General features: G+C 48.1%; 1 protein-coding gene across 1 annotated transcript in view; it reads left to right on the top strand.

Annotated features, from left to right (window-relative positions):
- Nucleotides 1-24,974, top strand: part of TRAPPC12 (trafficking protein particle complex subunit 12) — a 64,474-nt gene that overhangs the window by 2,951 nt on the left and 36,549 nt on the right. The window contains exons 2-4 of the mRNA XM_030844518.2: nt 4,963-6,180; nt 13,421-13,537; nt 23,878-23,991. Coding sequence (XP_030700378.1) covers nt 4,969-6,180; nt 13,421-13,537; nt 23,878-23,991 — 1,443 coding nt within the window. The 5' untranslated portion in view covers nt 4,963-4,968. The remainder of the gene's footprint in view (nt 1-4,962; nt 6,181-13,420; nt 13,538-23,877; nt 23,992-24,974) is intronic.

Below are 24,974 nucleotides of genomic sequence, written 5' to 3'. Positions count from 1 at the left end.
TGTAGATTCACAGACCTAACACCTCAAATATCCATCAACAGAAGAATAGATCTTAGGCTGTGGAACCGTCACCCAGTAGAGCATCGTCAGCAAAGATGAGTGAATCACAGCTTCACGCCACTTACAGGGTTGGGTCTCAGGTTAAAAGTGGGGAGGGGAAACTAAGGAAAAAACTGAGAAATCTAACACGTCTGAGGAAACAAACGTGGAAAATTAAGGAAAAACAAGGGTGTGACAAATCTCAGAATATTAGCCCAGAAAAGGAGGGGAAGTAGGTGTTATAAACATTGTATCCACTCCAGTTTAATAAAAGTTGTTTATAGAAAAGGGGCCTTCAGAAGAGTCAGGGAAAGGAGCAAGAACCTTCTAAGGTATTCCAGTGAAAGGAGTCAGAAAGCCGAGACGGAGCTCTCACCGCTGTCCCGTTCCATAGACAGCCCTCTTTCCTGGGGCCAGAGCGGCGTGTGTGTCACAGTTACTTAGTTTCCTCTCTGTCATCTCCTTGAGAGCCAGTAATGTAGCCTCAATGTAGCTGGTGTCTGAGACACTGGCGCTCGGCGAGCAATGAGCCCTGACTTGCAGGGCGTCTCAGCCCAGTCCTTTGGCGATGTTTCTGATGAATGTGTAGTTTCCATTCGAAAATTAAGGTAAAAACAACCTAATTTTTACTCTGGGCTGGGTGACATCTGTGTAAACAGTGTCACTAGGAAACAGGTGACATTGATTTTCTAAATGAGATTGGATTAGCAACAAGGTTACTGGGGAGAATCAAAACATAGTTACAGACTTAAGCATTGACTTGAAAGAGCGTTCCTCTTAGCTTTCTTCCTGTCAGAAGATGATTTCTTTAAAAACAAGAATTTTAGGTGAGTTGCTAAACGCAGAATTGCTTGTCAGAGTTTTATTCCTTGCCAAGCTGTTCTTCAGAAAGGTTGCATTCCCCTTGCCAATAAGTAAGTTTCCCTAAAATTCCCCAGAACTGTCACTTCTAAAAATCTTTGCCTATTTCGCAGGTCACATTTTTTGAAATCATAGTTTCAATCTGGGTTTCTTTAATTATTGCTTAAGCAGTTGTTTCTTGCTGTAATGATCCAGTCCGCATAATGAATGGGTCTCGATAGTGATGAGTCTTCTCTCATTGCGTTGCCTGGTGAGAAGCAGCTCAAGGTCATCTGTGCACAGTCTTTCCTAGGTCCCCCCATTTTAGTCTGTCTTTCTCTGTATCTTGTAATACACACCAATTAACCTGGCAGTGACTTCTGCTTACTTTAAGAGTAGACTTTTCTCCACTTTTCCCTGCATATAAAGAAGGTATCTGTGTGATTTTGCCAGTTTTGATACTCTTCACCTTCTCCTGTAATTGTATGTATTGGACCTTATATCATACAGTTTTTCACAGGTGTCCATTAACGTAGTAACGGGGCATCTGGCATTATCATCTGCACTGTTTTTATTCCGAGAAGGGCCCGGTTAACCAGCAGTGGTTCCTGGCATCTCCCGGGCACTGTGTGGGCGCGGGGTACTTGAGTCCTCAGGGGCTTAGTCAGGGGCCCTGCTTCCATTCCTGGTCAGATGAGTCCCATCACTTCTCTGGTTCTTAGTGTCCTCATCTGTATTTTGGGGCAGCCGATGCCTGTCTCGTCTGGCTGTTGCAAAGGTTAAACAAAGTCATTGCCGTTCCGTGGTCTTCATGCTTAGTCTTCGTGTCCTGCCTGGGGAGGACCAGGGAAGAGCCTTACACGTTGGGGTTCGTCCACTCTGATGTTCCTGAGGCAGCCTCCCATTGGAGCTGTGAAACATTACAAGTAAAGGGGCTTTCGTTCCTTTTCATTGTATTTTTGACTTATTTATAGCTAATAATTATTAAGTGAATATGTAGTAAATGGGGAATTAGTAACTGACTATGCTGGTCAAGAAACTTCTCCAAAATGTTTAACTTTGAACCTACTTTAAAGTAATCTTGCTTTTGGATCTCAGGGTGGTCCAGGCTATAAAAGGGAAAGAGAGCTAATTTGCAATACTGTGATGAAAGTGTTGACAGAGAAAAAAGTAATCTTACCTAGAGACCAGCTGAGTATAGTTACTTTTTTTGTTTTTTTCTCTTTTGATACAATTTTTAAAGGTTACAGTCCATTTACAGTTATTACAAAATATTGGCTATATTCCTCGTGTTGTGCAATACATCCTTGTAGCCTGTCTCATAGCCAGTGGTTTGTACCTCTCATGCCCCCACCTCTGTATTGCCTCTCCCGCTCCCTGCTGGTAGTCACTAGTTTGTTCTCTGTACCTATGAGTCTGCTTCTTTTTTTGTTATATTCACTTGTTTGTTGTATTTTTTAGATTCAACAAATAAGTGACATCATACAGTATTTGCCATTCTCTGACTTATTCCACTTGGCGTAATGCCCTCCAAGTCCATCCATGTTGTTTCAAATAGAAAATTTTTGTTCTTTTTTATGGCTGAGTAGTATTCCATTGTGTGTACGTGTGTGTGTGTGTGTGTGTGTATGTATATACACACATACATACATACCACATCTTCTTTATCCATTCATCTGTTGAAGGACACTTAGGCTGCTTCCATATCTTAGCAATTGTAAATAATGCTGCTATGAACATTGGGGTACGTGTATCTTTTTGAATTAGTGTTTTTTCTTTTTTTGAATATATACCCAGGAGTGGAATTGCTGGCTCATATGGTAGTTCTATTTTTAATTTTTTGTGAAACCTCCATACTGTTCTCCACAGTGGCTGCACCAACTTACATTCCCACCAACAGTGCAGGAGGGTTCCCTTTTCTCCACACCCTTGCCAACATTTTTTGTGTTCTTTTTGATGATAGCCATTCTGACAGGTGTAAGGTGGTATCTCACTGTGGTTCCGATTTACATTGATGATTAGCGATGTTGAGCATCTTTTCATGTGCCTGTTGGCCATCTGCATTTCCTCTTTGGAAAAATGTCTGTTTGGTTCTTCTGCCCATTTTTCAATTGGGTTGTTTGATTTTTTGATGTTGAGTTGTATGAACTGTTTATATATGTTGGATATTAATCCCTTATCAGTCATATCATTTGCGAATATTTTCTCCCATTCAGTTGGTTGTCTTTTCCTTTTGTCAAGGTTTCCTTTGCTGTGCAAAAACTTTTAAGTTTAGTTATTTGTTTATTTTTGCTTTTTTTTCCTTTGACTTCCAAGACAGATCCAAAATATTGCTGCGATTTATGTCAAATAGTGTTCTGCCTGTGTGTTTCTCTAGGAGTTTTATAGTATCCAGTCTTACATTTAGGTCTTTAATCTACTTTGAGTTTATTTTTGTATATGTTGTTACTATAGGCTGAAGTAGTCTTGTCTTGGGAAGGCTTGAGGGCAGAGGCGGAACTTCAGCTGCGTCTTAAAGAATGAGTAGGGTTTAAAAGGCTGAGACCTCACACCCGTTAGGATGACTACTGTCAAAAAGACAGAAAATTAGCTAGTGCTAGTGAGGATGTGGAGAAATGGGAACCGTTGTGCACTCTTGGTGGGGATGTAAAATGGTGTAACTAATGGAAGATAGCTTGGGTAGTTCTTCACAAGATTAAAAATACAACTGCCACATGAATGATCCAGGAATCCCACTTCTGGGTTTTTACCCGAAAGAGTGGAAAGCAGGGTCTCGAAGAAATATTTGTACACCCATGTTCACAGCAGCAGTATTCATAGTAGTCAAAAGATGGAAGTAATCTAAGTGTTTATCAACAGATAAATGGATAAACATGGTATGTACATACAATGGGATATTAACTCGGCCTTAAAAATAAGGAAATTCTGGGACTTCCCTGGTGGTCCAGTGGTAAAGAATCCACCTTACAATGCAGGGGACGTAGGTTTGGTCCCTGGTCAGGGAACTGAGATCCCACATGCTGTGGGGCAACTAAGCCTGCGCGCCGCAACTACTGAGCTCACGCACCTCAACTAGAGCCCGCGTGCCACAACTACAGAGCCCACGGGCCCTGGAGCCTGCACGCCACAACTAAAGAGAGAAAACCCACACGCCACAACTAGAGAGAAGCCCGCGCACCGCAGTGAAGAGCCTGCACGCCGCAACTAAGACCTGACACAGCAGAAAATAAATAAAAAATAATAATCGTTTTTTAAAAATAAGGAAATTCCGACATATGCAATAACATGGGTGAACCTTGAGGACATTGTGCTCAGTGAAATAAGCCAAACACAAAAGGACAAATACCACGTCATTCCACAAATACCATATTTAGGGTCCCTCCCTAGCGTAGTCAGATTCATAGAGACATACAAGAGAATGGTGGTTGCTAGGAGCTGGGGGAGCAGGAGATGGGGAGTTAGTGTTTATTGTATTATTTATTTCAGTTTTGCAGGATGAGAAGAGTTCTGGAGATGGCTGGTGGTGATGGTCGCACAACAAACTGAATGTACTCAATGCCACTGAACTATACACTTAGCAGTGATTGCGGTGGTAGATTTTATATGATGTGTCTTTTACCACAAAAATAAATAAATGGCTGGAGAAATGGAGGCTATTGAATTTTAAACCATTTGAATATATAGCTGATAAACTGATAAACATTTTTAGCCGACTTTTATTTTTTAAAGCAGTTTTAGATTCCCTGCAAAATTGAGAGGAAGGTGCAAAGGCTTCTCATCTCCCTGCTGCCCCGACACAGGCAGAGCCTCCCGCATTATCCACATCCCCGCCAGATGGTGCGCTGGTTACAACTGATGGGCCTGTGTTGACACATCATAATCACCCGAAGTCCACAGTCTACGTTGTCTCTCTTGGTGTGGTACATTCTATGCATTGGAACAAATGTATATAATGACGTGTATCCACCATTACAAGGACACGAACTCACCATTTTTATAAATTCAAAAACAATTTCAGTAAGATAAAATCATCGTAATAGTAACTGAGATATAAGCTGATGAGTTGATGTGCATTTGTTTCAGGTGACCATGGAGAGTGCTAGAGGTGCGGAGCAGCAGGCGCCCGAGCAGAGCGGCCCAGCCGAGGGGCCAGCCCAGAACATGGCTCCACAAGGGCCCCGGGAAGACCAGCGGCAGCTCCTCTATCATGAGGAAACTATTGATCTCGGTGGAGACGAGTTTGGGTCAGAAGACTCGAATAACTTAGTGGACAAGCTCGACGAGCCCATGATGGAGAGCGTCCTCATCTCTGATTCCCCGAACAACAGCGAGGATGGCGCGGGGGACCTGGGTTGTTTGCAGGATGTCGTGGAGACTGCAGAAGGCGGCGCAGATCACAGACGGGAAAGCGTCGTCGATGAAGAAGCGCTGGACGCTCTGAGTGATGATGGTGAAAGTGAGGGAGAGGACACACCTAAAGACGTCTCGGACATGACCCCCGACAGCAGAGCATCGTTGAAGGAAGACCCAGAGCAAGAGGAGGTGAAAGACCTGCCCACCTTTGAGCACGAGGGTGCAGAGGACTTGGGCCCAGGGGACGTGAGGGCGCCCGCAGCGGGGCCGGCATCAGGGCTGTCCCCCCGGCAGCCGTCCCCCAAAGACGAGCCGGTGCCCATGTGCACCATCTTCAGCCAGCCGCCGCCCGCCGGCTCCCAGCCCCAGGTCCTGCGCGATGGCTTCGAGTCCCAGATGGTGAAATCGCCCAGTTTCAGCGGCGTGAGCGAAGCGGCCGCCAGGACCCCTCCTCAGGTGGTCCAGCCGAGCCCTAGCCTGAGCAAATTTTTTGGCGATACAACCAGCACTAACTCCTTGGCCTCGGACTTCTTTGATTCCTTCACAACCTCCACCTTCATCTCCGTCAGTAATCCCAACGCCAGCCCTTCGATTCCTGAAAGCTTGTCTTCACTCGCCGCTACCCCAGTGGGGGAAGACTCCCTGGGTTCTGCTGACCCTTCTTACTCCCCAGGGACGGAAAGATCAGAGTCAGGTGTTTCCACAGCTTCTCTGGAAATTCCTCAGTCTCCAAAACCGTTTTCACAGATCCAGGCTGTGTTTGCCGGGAGCGAGGACCCCTTTGCCACCGCCCTGAGCATGAGCGAGATGGACCGGAGAAACGACGCCTGGATTCCCGGGGAGGCGACCAGGAGCGTGCTGACTTCAGTCACCACCCAGCAGTGCAGCACGGTGTTCGTGGGCAAGGAGGACCTCACCATGCCGGGCCTCAAGTTCGACAACATCCAGGTGAGAGCACAGGGGCCTTAGAGCGAACGTGGGCTGCTGGATGCTTCTCAGCAGAACTGGTGATTCTGGGTCCACAGCTCATTGCTTTTCATCTGTTTGTGTTTCATGTATATCCATGTGTAAAAAACCTTTCAAGGATTGAAAAACCCTTATTTTTCAGCAGTTCCAAAGGTTCTGATTGCGGGAATCTTTATGATGTCACTAGGTAATTTGGAAACCTGCTGATTTCTCTGATATAATGTGGTTTAGGTACTAATCAGAGTCTTAGAAATAAGTACTAACAAGGTATTTGCGTAACAGTTCTCTGAAGTAGTTCTGAACTTTGCGTGATCAGTTTATTTATGACATTTGAGCTCTAGTAAATGATAAATCCCCGTTCCTCTTTTTAGATATGGAAAACTATATCTGCAGTACATATAATGTGCTTGATGTAGAAAGAGTTCTTATAGATTTGGTAAAAAAAAAAAAATACGAATGGCCCCTCAAAATAATAAGTCATAAAAATATATAAATATTACATACAGTAAATAGCAATATTAAAAAGTTCAATCTTACCAGTAATCAAAGGTGATAAAGTTATTTTCATTTTCTGTTGTCTAAGTTATTTATAATTATTCCATGTTTGTTAGAATGTGAGAAAATAGCCTGCTTAAGCAGCCCTGGTGGGACTGATAATTTGGTACAAACTTTCTTAAGTAAAGTTGTAAAATACACGTCCAAACGCACATATCCTTTGACCCAGAAATCCCACCCTTAGGAATTATTTGTAAGGAAATAGTCTCACTGATGTACAAATACCCAGCTTTTGGGCTGCCCATCAGAGTGAGGTTTATAATTGCAAAGAACCTGAAACCATCTGAAAGTCCATTATCAAAAGGCTGGTTGAATACATTTGACACATCTTGTTTTTTCAGTGGAATGTTTACGTAGGTATTAAAAATGATGTTATATTGAAATAAATATTTTTATCGTGAAAAAAAGAAAAAATAAAAATGATGTTATAGCAAAATACTTAATGAGGTTCGTATTTTATAAGATGGCATGTAGCTTGCCTTACGTGATAATGTTTTTGTAGGTATGTGTGTACGTCCACGTGAGGTTAGCTCAGTTGCATGTCAGGTGTAGTTTGTCCCGCCCAGGTTGCAGGTGGGATCATCAGTGTCTGTGCCACATGAGGTCTTGCGTGGGTCTCTCCTCTGGGAACTGAAGGAGGACCCTGCAGTCCTCAGCAGGCCCTCCCGGGGGAAGGAGTCCCCCTTCCCACACACTTGGCAGGGTCAGAAAGCCCGGTGCAGGCAGTGGAGCCCTGAGCCCCGTGAGGCCGAACCCCATAAGAAGTAGAGTGGCTGCTGGAGAAGTGAGGCCAGTTGGCTGTTTTTCTCAGTAACTGAAGTGAAAGCCTGCAGGTTCCAGATATTTTGCACGTCCGTCTCTACAGCGTATTTGCTCACTAAGCGCATCTCCTTGTGGGCTTGCTGCCCACCAGGCACTGTCCTCAGCCCCCTTCTCCACCCTCTCAAGCAGAATGTACTGAACATGAATTTACCTTCACAGGGTCTTTTCAGTGAATCACAGTTATGGACTCTGATTTCAGGGATATTTGATGTTCAGGATTTGATGACTTAACCCAGTGGTTCCGCACAGGGTGCTGAGGCCCAGGGCTCCTAGGGTGCATTTAGAACCATGTAGAGGTATTTCACTGTGGTCGCCTAAAGGGCTGGGCTGAGCACATGAGCTTTCATGGACAGGGCCGGGGATGCTGAATGCCCCGGGGTGGCTGCGTCGTCTCCTGCAGTGAAGCATGTTGGTCGTTCTTGAGTTGGGAACACAAAGTGCTGATGTTCGTTCCTAGTTTAACCCAGATTGAATCAGGCATGGAGGCCCTTTCTACCAGGGAAAAGCACGGGTTCTGTGATAGCTCCTCTGCAGCTTTGAAGCTTCCAGGTGGCTACTGTGAAATAAGCAGGGCATTGGGTGATCAGCCAGGGTCGGGGCGCCCACTGCATGGGCAGGACCCACACTAGCGGCCAGCCAGGAGACAGCGTGTTTCCTTTCTGCTTCCTTTAAATCTGAAGGCGATGTCTTCCGTACCTCTTGCAATTCACAGTGATTGTTTTAGAAACCTCATGGTAAACTGAAATATGAATTAAGAATAGTTCCTAAAATGTCTTTGACTTTCCCATAGAACAGATGTGCTGCTTGTTTCTTCACCTGTGTCTCTTCAGTTGTATACTATCCTTCAAAGAACTTTTCATTCCCAGGATAGAAAAGAAAAACTGTGTGGTTTACCTTGGAAGTGCTGTGTTTATTTGCCAGAGGACTTAAAATCGGGGTAGAACACATCTACTAACTCACTGTGCACACCAGGCTTGTAAGAGGTCAACCAAGCATTTGTTGGATTTACCTGTTCACAAGTTTCTCCCTGTGCCACTGTAACTGTTGCAGCACTGTTCTAAGTCAGCCTTCTAAAACACCTCGAAATTTTTCCAAATTGCTCACCTGTTGGTGCCTAATTAAAAATTCCTTCCTATAGGATAAAATTTTGGGGGAAAATTGTTAAATTGTTTCCTTATGAAATGACTTCTATAGCAGTCTGAGTTAAGTTAGAGGCCATGAAGTTGAGCGTGTAACACTTCATCCAACCATATAGCATCAAAAGAGGAATGTCGGCATTTTTAACTAATCAGAGTCTTAGATGGCCTGTGTTCTTAAAGAGATAAATGGAAAGTTTGTGGGGAAATGATCGTTCAGAAATTTTCAGAACCAGTGAAGAATGGAAGTTGGAGAATATTTGTATGAAGCTTGTTCAGTAAGGAGAGGGGGGGGAGTAAAGGAGGGGGAGGGAGAGAGACAGAAGAGATAAGCAAACTAGAAGCAGTAGAACGTCAGTGGTAAAGGTAGTAAGATCGTGAAGGGAAGATAGTAGGGTGGGGACTCAGAATGCTGTGGCCTTGCTGGTGGATCTGGAAACCCAACGTCCAGACTTGAGACTGGGCCTTTCCACCACCCTGTCTGATTCTGCCCCCTGATTCTTTCCTTCCCCTCGCCCTTCCTGCAATTTGGATTTGACGGGAGTCCCATCAGGGAAGCCCACAGTTTGTGAAAATCCCTTTCCTGGGCCATGCTAAGTCCCTGTGTTGGAAACCTACGGATGGCCGAAGATGTACCTGTTCCTGCAGGTCTGCTAGCTACGAATTCTCTCCCCTTTAAGTCTGAAGAAATTTCATCTTCACTATCAAAGCTCTTTTTGCTGGAAATGCAGTGTGTTTACAACACGTAGACTTGGAGGTTGACTCAGCTTTATTCCTTTCAGCACTTTGAAGGTGTCCTTCCATATCTGCCAGTTGGTATCGTTGCTGATTGAAGTCTGTAGTAATTTTTATCTTTGCTCTTCTGTACCTAGTGTATATGTTTTCCTCTGGTTGGTTTTAAGATTTTATCACTGGTTTTCAGCAGTTTGATTCTGATGTGCCTTCCCATGGTTTTCTTTTATGTTTATCTTGCTTAGGTTTCATTCACCCTGTTGGATTTGTGGCTCTATTATTTTCATCAATTTTGGAACATTTTTGGTCATTACTTCTCCAGTTAGCTCTTCTGTTTTTCACTCTCTCCTCTGCTTCTGGACACTCCAGTTTCACATATTACTTGATATTACTAATGAGGTCATTAGAGATCTGTTTCTGTTTTCAATCATTTTTCTCTTTGTACTTAAGTTTGGGATTCTGTCATTCTGTCCTTCAGTTTGTTCATCTTTCCTTCTGCACTTTGTAGTTTGCAGCTGATGCTAGTCAGTAAATTTGTTGTATTTTTGTCTCTGTAATCTCCCTTTAGTTCCTTTCTGCACATTTTTCTCTCCTCATTCTGTTCAAGTTTTACTTTAGATCTTTGAGCACGTATATAATAGCTGTTGCGCAGCTCTATTCTGAAGATTCCGTCAGTGCTGTACTTTCCGAGTCTATTTGTATTTACTTTTTCTTTTGGTCATGAGTCACGTGTGCCTGTGTTTTCACATGTCTAGTGATTGTTTATCAGAGGGTGGATGTTGTGGATTTCCTAACGTTGAGTGTCTATGTTTTGTCATCTTCCTTCAAAAGGACTTGTATTTTGTTCTAGCCAGCAGATTCCTTTGATCCTTTTCAGGTTTATTTTTTAGCTTCTCAGGGTGAGTTAGAGTAGCTTGCATACTTGGGTGACCTTTCTGACGCCTGTACCGAGTGCCTGTGTGTCCGAGAGCGCTCTGCAGTGGTCGCCTGGACTGGACATCTCAGCCCCAAGTGAGCTCACAGCCCTGTCCTGGCTCCCCGTCCACCCTTCGCACGCACCGTTTACCACTCAGCGGTACCCTCGCGGGCCCATGCGGCTTTCCAGCCCTGCTCTTTGTAGGGTTCCGTCCTGTCTGGTGCTCTGACTGCCAGGTCCGGCCGGCTGCCCTCCAGCTCCCAGCCAGTCCCCGCTCGGCGAGTTCCCTGTGCTCGGTGTGACCCCCGCACCACTGCGTCCACAGCTGCCTTTGGGTTCAAGAGCTCAACTCCTCGTCTCCCTCGTCTCAGATCACATCCTTCTCTGTGTCGAAAGACACTTGTTGTGTCTGTGTTTTTCATGTTCTAGCTGTTTACATTAGGACGATAAGCCCAGGCTGGGTCACTCTGTGATGGACAGAAGCAGAAGTTGCCGCCGCTGAGTTTGTTCGCCACATTCACAGGTGGGCCTGGCTCCCCTTTCTTAGGTTCCTGATGTGAAGGATGCTGACCTATGTTGAACGTGTGTGTGAGATAGGGAAGGTCTGGAGTGGCCGGTGCAAGCCGTTTTGCAGCCGTCCTAAAGCTGATGTATCAGTGAACAGCTTCCCTTAAATACCGATCTGTTTAGGGCCCCCTACGAAAGGGGTTTAGATCTGTTTTTGTCTTTACAGCTTAATTAAGATACAATTCACATACCATATAATTCACACATCTAATTTACAATTCAGTGGTTTTTAGATTTTTGACAGAGTTGTGCGGCCATCACCACATTAATTTGTGGAACGTTTTCATCACCCCAGCGGGAAGCCCCAGACCTCCTTGCTTTCAGTCCCCACCCCTTCACCCCACCCCAGCGCCAGGCAACCACTGACCCGCTTTCCGTCTCTCTGGATTCTCCTCTCTGGACACTTGATACAGATGAATCACACGACACGTGGTCTGTCATGACTGGCTTCTCTCACGGAAACATGTTCAAGAGTCATCCAAATTGTAGCATGTGTCAGTGCACCACTCCTTTCTGTTGTCACATACGGTTGACCTTGAACGACACGGTTTGAACTGTGCGGGTCCACTGACTGCTGGGTTACATAGTAAACCTGCGGTTAACACTTTGAGGAACGTCCCAGCTGTCTTCCAAAGCGGCTGCACCGTCTTACATTCCACCAGCGGCGTATGCGGGTTCCGATGTCTCCACAACCTTGAGTTTGGAGTTTGTTTTGTTTCTGTTTGTTGGGATGTCGTCTTTTGGGGCAGTTTCACTCCCCCGGGACTAAGAGGACAGAGCCCTCCCGGGAGGAGCAGCCGTGTTTCTCGTTGGTGCCCAGGCAGAGCGCCGGGCGAGGCTGGGCCACTGTCCTTTCAGCACCACTGCCTGTGACCGCGTGTGTCGTCAGGCTTCCTGACAGTAAAGCCCGAGGCCCGTGCTCTGGGAGTCAGCTGCTCTGGGTTTTGCTTTGACTTCATCCATTAAAACTTAGAAGGCACTGCTGAAGCCGTTCCCACGCTGCAGCGGGGGAGGCCCTCTGCAAGCTGAGATCCAGCATCTGACTCGTTCACGCTCAGTCTCCCCACGCTCCCCTGCCCTGGGTGCCCTCCCCTGAAGGTTTGCTGATTGGAAGGGGTCCCTGGGGTTCTAGGTGGATCCCACCCCGCATAGCTCACAAGACATCCTGCGGAGGAAGCTTGCTCCCCTCGCTCCAGTGAGCATGGAGGGTCTTCGGCAAAGGCGCTGTGACCCCCGTGTCAGAACTGCCTTCAGCTGAGTGACACGGCGAGAGCCAGTCCATGTTAGGGCGTTTTGTCGCATCTTTGGGCTTTCAGAGGTGAGATGATTGTCAGTTCGTGTCTCAGGAACTTCCCTGCTAACTCAGGTGTTAACTAACAGAATTTTAAAGGGCAGGAGATTTTCGCAGTGTGGTCCTATTAACTGAGACGGTTGCAATGATGGAGAAGTTAGATGGGTCTTCCCTCGGTGGCATGAAGATGTGATTTTGCCCTTTCCTGGTTCGCAGTTCCTCTGGCTCAGATAAAGCTCCTTGTCTGAGAGGAGTTACATTTGTGCAAAGCTTTATGGAGCCATATGGCTGAGTTCTTTTTATTCCGCCCTTTAATTATCCCTCCTAGATCAGTTAGCCACTTCTGTGGTTCTGGCATCTGAAGTATTTCACCTTACGCTCTGAAAGCAAAAACATCATAGAACTGCAGCTTCTAGATCTCTGCCCCTGTGTGAGACGTGCGGCTTGGTCTCTGAGCACCTGGGCCTCCGTCCTGGCTCCTCCCAGGTTCCTCCTGGGTCACTTGGCCGTGGATGATCCCTTTTCCCCTGGCCTCGCCCATCTGTCCGCCCGTACGGTCACTCAGCCCAGGTGCAGGCGGGTCTAACCCGAGGCTTGGGCTGAGGGAGCCCCTGTGTGGAGGCTGGGGGGGGGCCTTTCCGGAGCAGCCCGCTCCCCGAGCGGAGGGCCCGGCAGAGGGAGGGACCCCTGCTCTCCTTGGGCTCGGGAGAGACGCAGCCCTGGGCGGAAGGCAGTGCCCTGGGCCACCACTAACTACTCTAGCCAGGCCCTAGGGGCTCCCGGGGGCCCAGGCCGGCCGGCAGCTTGGCGGGATGCGGGCAGAGGGCGCTCGGGCCTGCCCGCCCCAGCCTGGGTCCCACCGTGCACGCCGCTTCTCCCAGGGGCGGTGTCGCTCACGCCCCCCGTGCCCCGCGCCTCCGGCCCCCCGCCTGGCTTGCTGTGCCCCTTACATAAGCCTGGTACAGGCGCTGGTGCTTCACTGCTTCCTCTCCAAAAGAAAGAGCCCTTCTAAACTGCACATTTTATTAAAGATCGTGATACCTTAGCGTCTGGTTGATTGAAGTTTGACTCTGCTGTAACCACATTTTGACCTCCATCCACCAACGGAGAAAAAGGAAATTTGGGTTATAGCTGTGGGTTCTGGTTAGCTGAGTTTAATTAACATTTTATTGTCCTGACATGTTTTTCTTACATTCTTTCAAGGGAGATGCAGTTAAAGACTTAATGCTTCGCTTCCTGGGTGAAAAAGCTGCAGCAAAGAGACAGGTCTTAAACGCCAACTCGGTAGAACAGTCTTTTGTTGGATTGAAACAGCTCATTGTAAGTAACAATGTATTGATTTTCTGTGTGTGTGTGTTTTTTTTTTTTGATAAGTCCTGCTTCCCTTCATAATATTTAACCTCCAGTTAATTACTTTGAGTATTTTATCCTAAGCCCTTGCACATAAATAGAATTTTGTTGGATTAGATAACCAGTCCTGTGCCGCAAGGAGCATCATGTTAACGTACTTTTTATTTTTTAAGTCCAATTTTTAAAAAGCATGATTTCAAATGATCAAATTACTTGAAGCAGTATATACTTTGATTAAATATGCTTCATCAGAAATAACTAGAGTGAAATAATTTTATGTTGATTTTCTTAAAATACTGTTTTCTCCACTTGGCGTAGAAGGTTTATTATTAAATGAGTGGATTCCCCAGAAATGCGCACAAAAGCCTTTCTTTATTCATTAACAGGAGTAAGTGCAAACACCAGACAGAGACGCTGTTCTGAAATAGGAAACTCTGACTGCAGGCATTTTAAGCTGGGCGGGGCAGATGCTTCTGGTGGCCTGTGAGCCACTGGAAACTGTCTGCCCCACAGCATCTTTTATGATGTTACAAAAGCTTGTGTCCTCAAAAAGGTCAGTAAGAAACACTTGCTTAAAGAAAAGAGAGAGAGAGACCTAAAAAAAAGAAAAGAAGAAAGAAACACTTGCTTAGGTGGTTTGCTGACATTTTCACGTTGAAACCAATTAAAGTTTAGTTTTTAGTAAATGTAAATCAAATGTTTCATTGAGTTTCTTTCACTGAAGTGATTCTAGACTTATTCCCATGAATGAGAAGCTTTGGGAAGGAAAGATGTGGAGATATTCTATTTTTAAAAGAGAGAGGGAACAGCAAACCTTTAAGTGTCTCTATGCATTATCGTTTGTTAATGAAGTTACAGGTCTTAGAAGGTAACTGTGTCCACGGCCACATGAATCTGGTGGAATGAACATGTCTCCCTTGTGCAGTGGGCCGCTGTCGTTCCCTTTACTTGGCCAGTGTCGTGAGCAGTCGGCTGTACCCAAAGTGTGACTTGTAATGATAAGCTTAGAGAAGACACACGGAGCCACACACAGTCAGTGTCATTAATTCTCAGGCCATCTTTTACCTCCTTTGATTATTCCTGCTGTTAATAAATGTATGCAGTGGTTTGATTGTTTTTCATACATTGAAAATACTTGAGGCCAGTAGAAATTTTATTAACAGTCCTAACAAGGAGACCTGTTTAAGGTGGGAAATGTATTCATAAAAAGACCGTTACCTTGCCCTGGCATTTTAATTATGTCCTAAAATAATTGCTCTCGTCTTTAAAACTAGGGAAGAGTTTCTCAGTGTATTTTCCAAGTAATGTCAGAGTATTCTGAGATTGTTAACTTACAGGGAAATGAATGTCACAGCTTCTGGAGAAAGACAGTTTAATCACTTCAGTGGTGTCATTCATTGTGGCGTTAATGATTTCCTTTGAGTCGTGGGTGGGGAAGAGTTATGTACATACTATCAGTTACTTGAGTGATTTTTATTGGACTATTTTTCTCATCTTTTGGAAGTTGTGGAATGCCTATGTTCAGTTTCTCAAATAGAGTCTATATCTTACTTCCTAGTTTTAAAAAAGTCATATTTATTTAAGCTTAGATCTTTTCCCCATATCTAAATACCTTCATTATCAGAGTTCTACATGTCATATACAATAATTATGAGATTTTTAAGATTTTCTCCACAGCACTTAAAGATAAACATGATATATTTAAATTCTAATTTTAAAAACAATTTTTTTACCAAAACATTTCTGACATCTACTATTGAAAATGGAGGAGGACCACCAAGAATGGGAACTAGAGGTGGAAAACAATGAGATAGAAATAGCACAAGACACTCTGGAGAAATCCGTAATTATCACCAAGCAGCAGGCGGCCTATAATCACAGGCCCCGGCTCGCGCGGGTTGCGGAGCTTGAGGTCCCGCTGTCCTGAGGGAAGGGGGCGCTGGGCGTTAGAGCCAATGCTGTGTGGTCGCCCCGGCCTGTCCTCGGGTCTCCTTCATCCCCTCCTGCACACCTGCTACCTGGCTCGCCCATCAGGCCACCCAGAGCTGTGCAGGGAGATGGAGAGGAGGGAGCAGAGGCCAGCCCTGTCTCCTCCAGCCTTTTTCCAGGAACGGAGAGGGACCCTGACCCCACCGGCTCTACCTCACCTCTCAGGCAAGTCCGGGGAGCGAAAGAGCATCCGAAAGCTGAAGGCAGTGCTCACCCTTTCGATGCTGGAGAAGTAACCCCCACCTCCCCGCATCCAGCGCACATGTCTGTGCATACGCGCACATGCACGTACATGTATGCACACGTGCGCACGCTTGACGTGTGGAATAGAGGCGGTGTCCACCCTGCATGCTCACTGGAAACTCACACAAGGACAAGAGCTGGAAAGAGTGAAAGTGAAGCAGGAGCCGCTTGCCCGCCACAGCAGCAGGACGGAGGCCAGGGACGGTCCCCACACCGAGGGGCCATGTAAGATTGGCACGGGGTACATGTGTGGGAAGAGCCGCGTGGCAGGTTATTGGGGAAAGAAGGGAATGAACTGATGGATGAAGGGCATGGCATTAACTGGATGTTCAAGTGGGAAAATAAAAAGACAGCTGCTTCTAAGCACACCCAGAAGGGAATTCCAAGTGAAGTAATTTCAAAAAATAGAAGAGACTCAGGCCAGAGAGGCACTTCTTAACAAGACACAAAAAACTAAACCTTCCAGGAAATATCGATAACCTGACTACTTTGAAATTTAAAACTGTGTTTAACAAAAACACCATAAACAGCATTAAAAAATGAGAGAAGGTATTTGAAATACACATCAAGACCTTCGTCTAATTTATAAGAAACAGATACAGCCCGATAGAAAAACAGGCGAAAGATATGAAGATGCAGTTCATGGAAACCAGACAGCCAATAAGCATGGAAAAAATGCTCAGCCTTCCTGGGACCACAGAAATCTCAGTGAGACAAGAGTGTCCTGCGTGTGAACCCCATCGTGTTGGTAGCACCAGAGGTCAGCAGGGGTGCGTGGGCGGGGCGCCTGAACCGGAAGGGCTGCCTTGCAGAGCAGTTGAGCAGCAGCTGGTAAAATCCATGGCTTGTGCCGCTTTTAATCACATACTTTAGGAAGACTCTGTATGTGTTCATGAAGATATATTCAGGAATGTGCTGTCTGATTTGTATTGGCCAAAAACTTTATTGAAAACCTTAATATCCGGAGCAGTTGACACACGTGCACAAGAGCCACGTTCATCAGTGTGGAGGAATCTGCAGACAGCGCTGAGCAGGAAGAATGAAGCGCGAAGGCTGCCCGTGATGCCCCGGCTCGTGTGCGTGCTTGAAAACGAGCTGCTAACCCCGCAGCCTCAACTCTGAGACCGGGAGAGCCCCGGAGACCTAGAACTAGTTTGGCCACAAAACCTGCCTTGGCCAGGTTCACCCGGTGCCAGCCCTGGACGTTCTCCGCGTCTGTCCTCCGGCCCTTCCTGCCCTGCCCCTGCTCTCCTGCTTCCCCGTTGGAGAGGGGGCACTGGGAGCTGGAGGGGTGCGGCGAGCTCCTTCCTGGCGGCAGTCCCACGGCCACAGTTCTGCAGGCGTCACCTCTGGCCTGCGCTTGCTTCTGTCGCCCGGCCCTGACTGCATCGCGCCCCTGCGAGGTGCCCCTGGCCTGGGCCACACTCCTGTAGCAGCCCCTTCACCCAGCACTCCTGGAACCCCTGGGAACAGTCAGTAGCCCCTGATTGCTGCCAGGCCTCTGGTGGACAAGACAGTTTGTGTTGATCCCACTCGGCGGGAACAAAAATATTCCTGTGCCTGGAAGTGTCTTCGAAGTACACAGTAAACTTGTAGTTAAACCACGTAAATATTCTGTCAGGAAGGATATTATTTGGGAATCATAAATTGTAAATGGTCAGCTTTTCTAACAACTTCTTCTTTATGTTCTTTCCCTTTTTTTGTTTCTTTTTTTCTTTTTAAATTATGATACAAAGAAATTCATTTCATCTCTCTGTTTCCTCTGCCACCATGTCTGACTCTCAAACCAGAAGATAATCAGATTTAACATAGAGATTAGAGGAGCTGTCTGGTCACCTCTGGGCCTGAGCCGCAGTGGCCAGAGTGGAGCAGGATGAGTCCTCAAACAGGCTGCCGGCAGGCGGGCAGGAGGCGCCCAGGCTCCCTGCATGCGCTGTTCGTTGTTATTGTCCCGGGGAAGTAGGTCGTTCTGACCTTGGCTGCCGGGTTAGTGTAAGCATGCTTAGAAATGACTACATGTCACTTACCGGCCAGTGATATTAACCAGAAAAGGGCTCAGCCGAAGAAAGGCCCGTGCCGCCAAGAGTGGCAGGTATCGGCGTGAGTCTTCCTTGGCAGTTGTCCCTCAGTGTCGTGGGGTTTGGTTCCAGGACCCCCGCGGATACGAGACCCGTGATGCTCACATCTGTATAAAAGGGCGTAGTATTGGCATGTAACCCGCCCACATCCCCCGTGTCCCTGACATCATCTCTAGGTCACTGACAACACCTAATACAATCTAAGTGCCACGTGACTCTTTGCCGGTGCAAGGCAAGTCCAGGTTTTGCTTTTTTGAACTTTCAGGAATTTTTTCTGAATATTTTCAGTCTGAGGTTGGTAGAGTCCTTGAATGCGGAACCTGTGTATATGGGGGGAAGGAAGGGGGAGTGGGAGTGACTGTCCTCAGTCGTCAGTGGGAAGAAGCTAACAGGAGCATAAACAGGTCTGCTTTCTATTCTCAGGAAAGAAGCCACTTCTGAAAAGACTTACATTTACTAAAAAAATGAATAAGATGGTAGGTTTTGGCTTCATTTTTAATGGTGATCTGGTTTGAAATATAGAAAGCATATCTTAGTATAAGAATCCTAGCAAGAGCCGAAGGCTTTTTATGTGATACATTTTCCTATTTTTAATCATTTATGGAGCACTTCATATTTGCAAAGTACTGCAGATAATTTTATTACACATTTAAATGTTTTATTAGTGGTGGGTACCTATATATAGTGGATATAAAATAAGATAGGAGTCTTTGCTGTGTAATAACTATTTATTTGTTTCAAAAATACATAAATATCCATGATCAGATAGTCTCATTACTATGTTTCTGCTCCCAGACGCATTCTTTCTGGGACGGTGTCAACGGGCTCCTTATGTCCTAGAGCTAAAACTCCCCACACACCCACCCCAGAAAAAACCCTCTCCCCTCGTGCTTTAGCTGCCATACGTAGTGCTTGGTACACATCTGTACTTGGTAGAAAAAATGATGTGTTATTTCTACAGGCATTACTATGGTTCCTGTACATCAGGTAAGAGTTGGGGCCCCATCACGTGGGGCAGAGGTGGACAAGCCACCATCCGTTCCTAGACCAGGACGCAAAGGCCGCGTCTGTGAGGCTGTCGTCCCACCGGGTGTTCAGCCTGTCCTTGAGTCCCAGACCTCTCTTCCTCATTTTACAAACAGCATGTTCTTACTTCAGAAAAATGGAAGAGAAATTAATTGCGTAAACCACTGTTGGTTAACATCTTAGTTACTATGTACTAACATTTTTTTTGAAGTATATTTGATTTACAGTGTTGTGTTAGTTTCAGGTGTATAGCACAGCAATTCAGTTATATATACACACATATATATGTGTGTATATATATATATTCTTTTTCAGATTCTTTTCCATTATAAGTTATTATAAGATATTGAATAGAGTTCCCTGTGCTATACAGTAGGTCTTTGTTGGTTACCTATTTTACATATAGTAGTGTGTATATGTTAATCCCAAATTCCTAATTTATCCCTCCCACCACTTCCCCTTTGGTAACCAGAAGTTTGTTTTCTATGTTTGTGAATCTATTTCTGTTTTATATATAAGTTCATTTGTATCATTTTTGTCTTTAGATTCCACATATAAGCGATATCATGATGGTATTATGTACTAACATTTAGTTTAGTATGTGTGTGTATACATGCAGTGTGTCTCTGTGTGAATATGGATAGATATATATATGTATTTGTGTTATACAAACACAATTCCATATTACAGTTGACCCTTGAACAACATGGGTGTGAACTGCATGGTTCCACCTACACGTGGATTTTTTCCTGCAGGTCCTGGACCCAGTCCTCCTTGGATTATTTCTTTAGGATCAATCCTAGGAGGAGACTGACTGGGTCAGAGTAGGGACAGTTTTGAGACATATTAATACAGACTATTAATACGTATTTTTTAGAAACAGTATAGCAGTGCACGTTTACCGGTACCATGTGCATGTACTTGCTTTCATGTCTCCTTGTCTGCCCTGACTTGTTCTTTTTAAAAAATTGTTTTTTCTCATTTCTTAGGCTAGCAATGGCATTCGCTTTTTTTCCTCTTTTTTCTTCCTTTCTTTTTTTTGGGGGGTGGGGGGCAGTGGGAGCTGTTGAAGGTCAACTCACTAGTAAATTGTGACTTGCATCTCTTCCATTACTAATGTATTATTTTTTTTACTGCCTTTTATAGTTCTATGAATTCACTATTTCATGTTTCACAAATCTTTGAGCATCTATACGTGATAAGGGCCATAGTAAAGAAATACCATTAGAGGCTAAAACCAGTGCCCTAGACAAGGCCACTGCCCCAGGACCTCACCCAGAGGAGGAGACAGGACACAGTCACAATTGACAGTTACCTGTACTGGCGCCTGAGGAACGTTGTTAGCCGTTTCCCTAATTGCTCGCCACCGCCCTGAGCCCGCAGGAAGCTAAAGACTAAGGAGTCAGGTTTTACGTTGGGTTACGCGTTGTCCCCAGGACCCAAGTCCCGTCCCCTGTGTGTGTGCCGGTGGGCTCTTCTGGTTGCTCTCAGTGCCTCTTTAAAGGATCCCTGCTTCTTTCAGACCCCACCCCTCCCCCACTCCTCAGTGAATGGCCTCACCTCCCCACGCCACCCCCAGACAGAACCCTTCCCTTCCCTCCGGGCACTTGCCTCCAGAGGTCTGCAGTCAGGATCCTTCCCAGTGGGCAGCTGGCCTGTCTCCAGCTTGGTCCGCCTTTGCTCTGTAAGGCTCCGAGTAATGGTTAGAAAGGAGCATTGAGGCTCGCTGTCCCTGGCGCTGCCCCCGGGAGCTTGGCGACTTGCAGGCCCCCGGAGCTGCCTCCTCACTGCCCGCCGCTGCTCGTTCACCTCCCATCTGGTGGATCTGACCTCCACCTGCGCGCGTCTCCTCCCTGCTCCCAGGACGCCACCTTCCTTCACTCTGGCTCTGCGTCGCCGCCCGGCCGACTGGCCGGCCCGTCCTCCCTGCCCCGGCCGCTGCCCCACCCTCTGCTCCTCCACCCTCCACGGGCAGGTTCTCCCACGTCCCGTCTCTGGCGGGCACAGGCCGCACGGCCAGCTGCTTATGTTTCTTTTCCTCCGAGTGTCTCAGAGGCCCAGGTTGTCACCCAGTCTTGTCCCCCTGCCTTCTGCATCTGCAGCTGTGCCTTTCAGGCTCAGCACTGAGGACAGTGGGGTTTGGTTTTGGGTTTTTCTCGTGGTTTTTTTTTTCTTTTTTTTTTGACTTTCCAGTCTTTAGCAGACTAAAACTTTTGTAAAATTCAATATCAATTAATAATAATGAGTAAAATGAGATGTACCACATGCAAGCCCCCTTTTGTTACTATTTTATTCAATAGACACCTCATCCTGTAGAAGTTTCTCAGCCTCTGAGCCTTCCTTGCTGTGGACCAGTCACAAGCCATTGAGGGGGCATGGTCCACAGTCCCTCCGAGGTGGCAGCGGCCGTGTGTCCTGTCAGGACCACGGAGTATCCTGGGCCCTGCGAGCCGCTCGGTCCCCGGGCAGCAGATGAGCGCCCACCTCCTCGGAGGATGCACAGAGCCGCCTGGAGCCTGCGGAAGGGGCCAAGTGGCGGTGGGTGTGGTCCACAGGCCAACACGGGGTCTGAGGGACTGGGCACCCTCCCGAATGCTGCGGCGACATCTGCATGGCCCCTCAGATTCACTCTTCCTCACTGCAGGGGCTGCTGTTTCCAGAATGTCGCCATGCTCTTGGCAGCCTGCGCAGGGGCCTGGCCTTACCTGCCCCCATCCTCACCTGGGCTGCCACCCTCACCTGCCCCCCTCCCTCGGGCCACAGGGCCTTCCCTCCTGCTCCTGTGCTTCCCGGCTGCTCACACCTGCCCTCCTCACTGGGTCATCCCTTCCTCGCTCTCAGCTGAAGTCCTTTCCTGGGAAGACTGCCCCATGCGCTCTGTTGCGATCTAGTGTCACCAGCAGGAGGGGTCAGCGTGTGTGACGCAGGCGGGCACCAAGCCCTGCACACGGGACCCGCTGAGATGTACACACAGAGCTGGTCCGAACTCAGCGGAACACCCTTCCCTGTCCCTTTCCACGTTTGCAGCTCAAGGAGGATATACACGGCCGCTGTTACCATAGAAAGGGATTATTGCACTGAGTTTAGACCGGAGAAAGCATCTGAAGATAGTTGTAGTATAAATTATCTTAACCAGCCTAAAAATAATTCTGAGCTACCCACCAGAACGTGGAAGGCCTGTGTTCCTGGAAATCGTTTCTGTCGTGCTTGGGACCGTTTCGAGGGAAGTGGCTCCAGTCTGATCTCAGGATGGACCAGTGGCTCTCAGAGCTGGACAGCACATGGCCCCGGAGCAGGAGGCCTGACGGTGCGCTGTCTCTGTGCCAGTCTCCTCATCATGGAAAGGGAAGGCTGCAAGATATATCTTAAGAAATCGGGTTTGCGTCATCCGGTTACAGCTGCAGCCTGCAGACAGGAATCCGATAGCTGGTGCTGGCTGTCGGGCCAGTGAGGAAAATAACGCAGGAGGAAAATAACGCGAGAAAGTGTTGAGAAGCCCATGCAACACTGAGAGACAACTGCACGCCTATGAGAGTGGCTGGAATCCAGGCTCTGACCCCGCAGGTGCCAGCGGGCATGCGGCCAGCAGGCTCCACTCTCTGCTGGTGGAGAGCAGGTGTGCACAGCCTTGAGGGTCCTTGTAAAGCCAGATGAGCCTGCCATCCAGTCCGGCAGTCCTGCTGCTTGCTCTGCCCAGAGAATTTCAAACTCATGTCCACACAGAAGCCTGCACTTGCATGTTTATAGCACCTTTATTCATCGTGGCCAAAGACTGGATGTGGCCAAGGTGCCCTTCAGCAGGTGAATGGGTAACGGTGGTTCGTCCAGACGCTGGAATATCACTCAGCACCAAAAAGCCATGACCTGTCAGGTCACGAGGAGCCGCGAGGAGCCTGAGGTGCCCGTGGCTGGGGCAGGCAGGCGGCTTGCGTTAGGGCACACGGCCAGGTCACCGTGGAGCCTGGACTCGCGCCACACCAACATCCTTCCCGGCCCAGTTGCACTAAGCGGGCTGGGCGTGCACACACACATGCACACACACACGTGAGAGAGGAAGAAGAGGAGTGAGGGGTCCTCCACGAGGAGCTGGTCCTCGCTGACTGTGTCATAAAAAGAAATGTGAATTCTAACTGAGGAAAGAACAGGCTGGACACGCTCCCCCGGCACCCCCCGCTTCTTGTTCAAGAAGCACTTCGTGCGTCCTTGAAAACAGCAGTTTACTGTCCCCCTTCCTCACTGGAGCCAAGGTTAACAGGTGCAAAGATGTGTGTTCACCCCCCGCTCCACCCCCTGCTCCACAGACCTGACCTGCCTCTGCCGTGTGGACTGGGCCGTGCGCTGACGCGGCGATGGGTGGTGCCTGTTCTGTCGGGAGAGCCTGCGTCCAGCATCCACTTCTAGCTTCTTAAAAGGTCAAACGGTCCCTCTGGTGATGTTTCCCCGCCCATTTGCCTGGTGGCCCTCCTTTCTGTGTCGCATGAGGGCAGAGATGGGCACGGTGAGGCCGAGTCCCCGAGCCCGTGTGTCGGTATCAGCCAGCATCCCTCTAGTTACAACATGAAGCACTGCATGTGGATACATGGCCTAGAACATGTTGCGTCGGCGTAGTTCATTGATTTATTTTTCATATTGAGAACATAGAATCATGTTAAACATAAACCACTTACAGTCACACACAGACCTTAGATACAGATATACCCAGCACACAGATGAAAATTAAATATTCGATTGTAATTTGATAAAAATCACAAGATAGAGGTGTCTTGCTGAAAAGGAAAGCAGCCTTACGGATTTGTGGTCGGGGAGCTTTCGTAGAGAATTCTGCCCCCGCGCTGTCAGTGGTTAACTGGTAAGATACTCCCTTTTGCTCTTCTTGAAGCGCGTCTCCGGCTCGGCACCCTTCCTGCCTAACGCCCGTCCGGCCTTCGCGTGTGAGCCGCCCAGCCCTTGGTGACGTGTCCCCGTGTCTTTCAGAGCTGCAAGAACTGGAGGGCAGCCGTGGACCTGTGCGGGCGGCTCCTTACGGCCCACGGCCAAGGCTATGGCAAGAGCGGGCTGCCGACCAGCCACACCGCCGACTCCCTGCAGGTACTGCCCTGAGCCTTCTTGGCTTCAGCAGCGTCTGGGGGCTGGAAGGGCCTTAAGTTCTTAAGGAGGAGGGAGGAGCGCGGAAAGGAGAGTTCTGAACGACGGGAAGCTCCTCTGACGAGAAGGTGCAGCGCAGAAGTCCTTAAATTCCCGCCTCTCCACGGGGCGTTTGCTGACTTTTATTCGAAATTTTGTGGGAACCCCCCCCCCCCAAATCGAGCCAGCCTCCAGATTCTCCAAGTCCGCGAAGAGCTGGTGAAAGGAGGGACCCTGGAGGCCTCCGGGCGCAGCGGTCTGGGCTGTGCTCCTGTTTCTCCGTCTGCCCGCCGGCAGCCGGCGGGGCGCGGTCAGGAGCGCACGGCCACGTTACACGCGCTGCGTCCCCCGGCCTCTGGCCCAAGCGGGGCAGGTTTTTCTTCATCTCTGAAGCCCGTCCGCACGGCCAGGATGGCCCTCCTCGGACACGGCTCCGCTTCCCGCGTGAGCCGACCCCCGCTCCCTCTTCACGGTCGTCCCACAGACTGCCGCCACCTTCCTGCTCTGTAGCTGCGAGCCGCCCCCAGGTTACAGGCGGCCGTGCATGCACGGCGGACCGGAGCAGGACGGCCTTCGCTCGCTCGGAGCGGTGCCCGGCTTTTCAGTCCGGCCCTTGCCACGAGGTCACTGCTTTTACACCTCGTTTCTCTCCATGGTGGAACGAGGTTGACTTGGGTCACTTCCGAGGCCCCAACCCTGCCCTCTCACGTGGCCTCCGCCGGTTTCCTGAAGGTGCCGTGTGTTCTGGCCACTGGAACCGGCTGCTCCCCCCATGCCCCTCCCCCCGAGATGCCACGCCCTTCGCTGCTCCCCCGACACAGCTCCGCCGCCCGCTCCCCCTGCGCTCACGGCCTCCCTCCTCCTTCACCCCAGGCCCTGGATTCTGCTCTCCTTCCGGGAGGGGGTGTCCCTTTTCAAATCCGTTTTTATAAACCTGTAATTATGCA

Source organism: Globicephala melas, chromosome 12 (genome assembly GCF_963455315.2).
Source record: "Globicephala melas chromosome 12, mGloMel1.2, whole genome shotgun sequence".
NCBI classification, from domain to species: domain Eukaryota; kingdom Metazoa; phylum Chordata; class Mammalia; order Artiodactyla; family Delphinidae; genus Globicephala; species Globicephala melas.
Note: the sequence above shows the minus strand (reverse complement) of the source record. Positions and strands in the feature narration are given on the sequence as shown.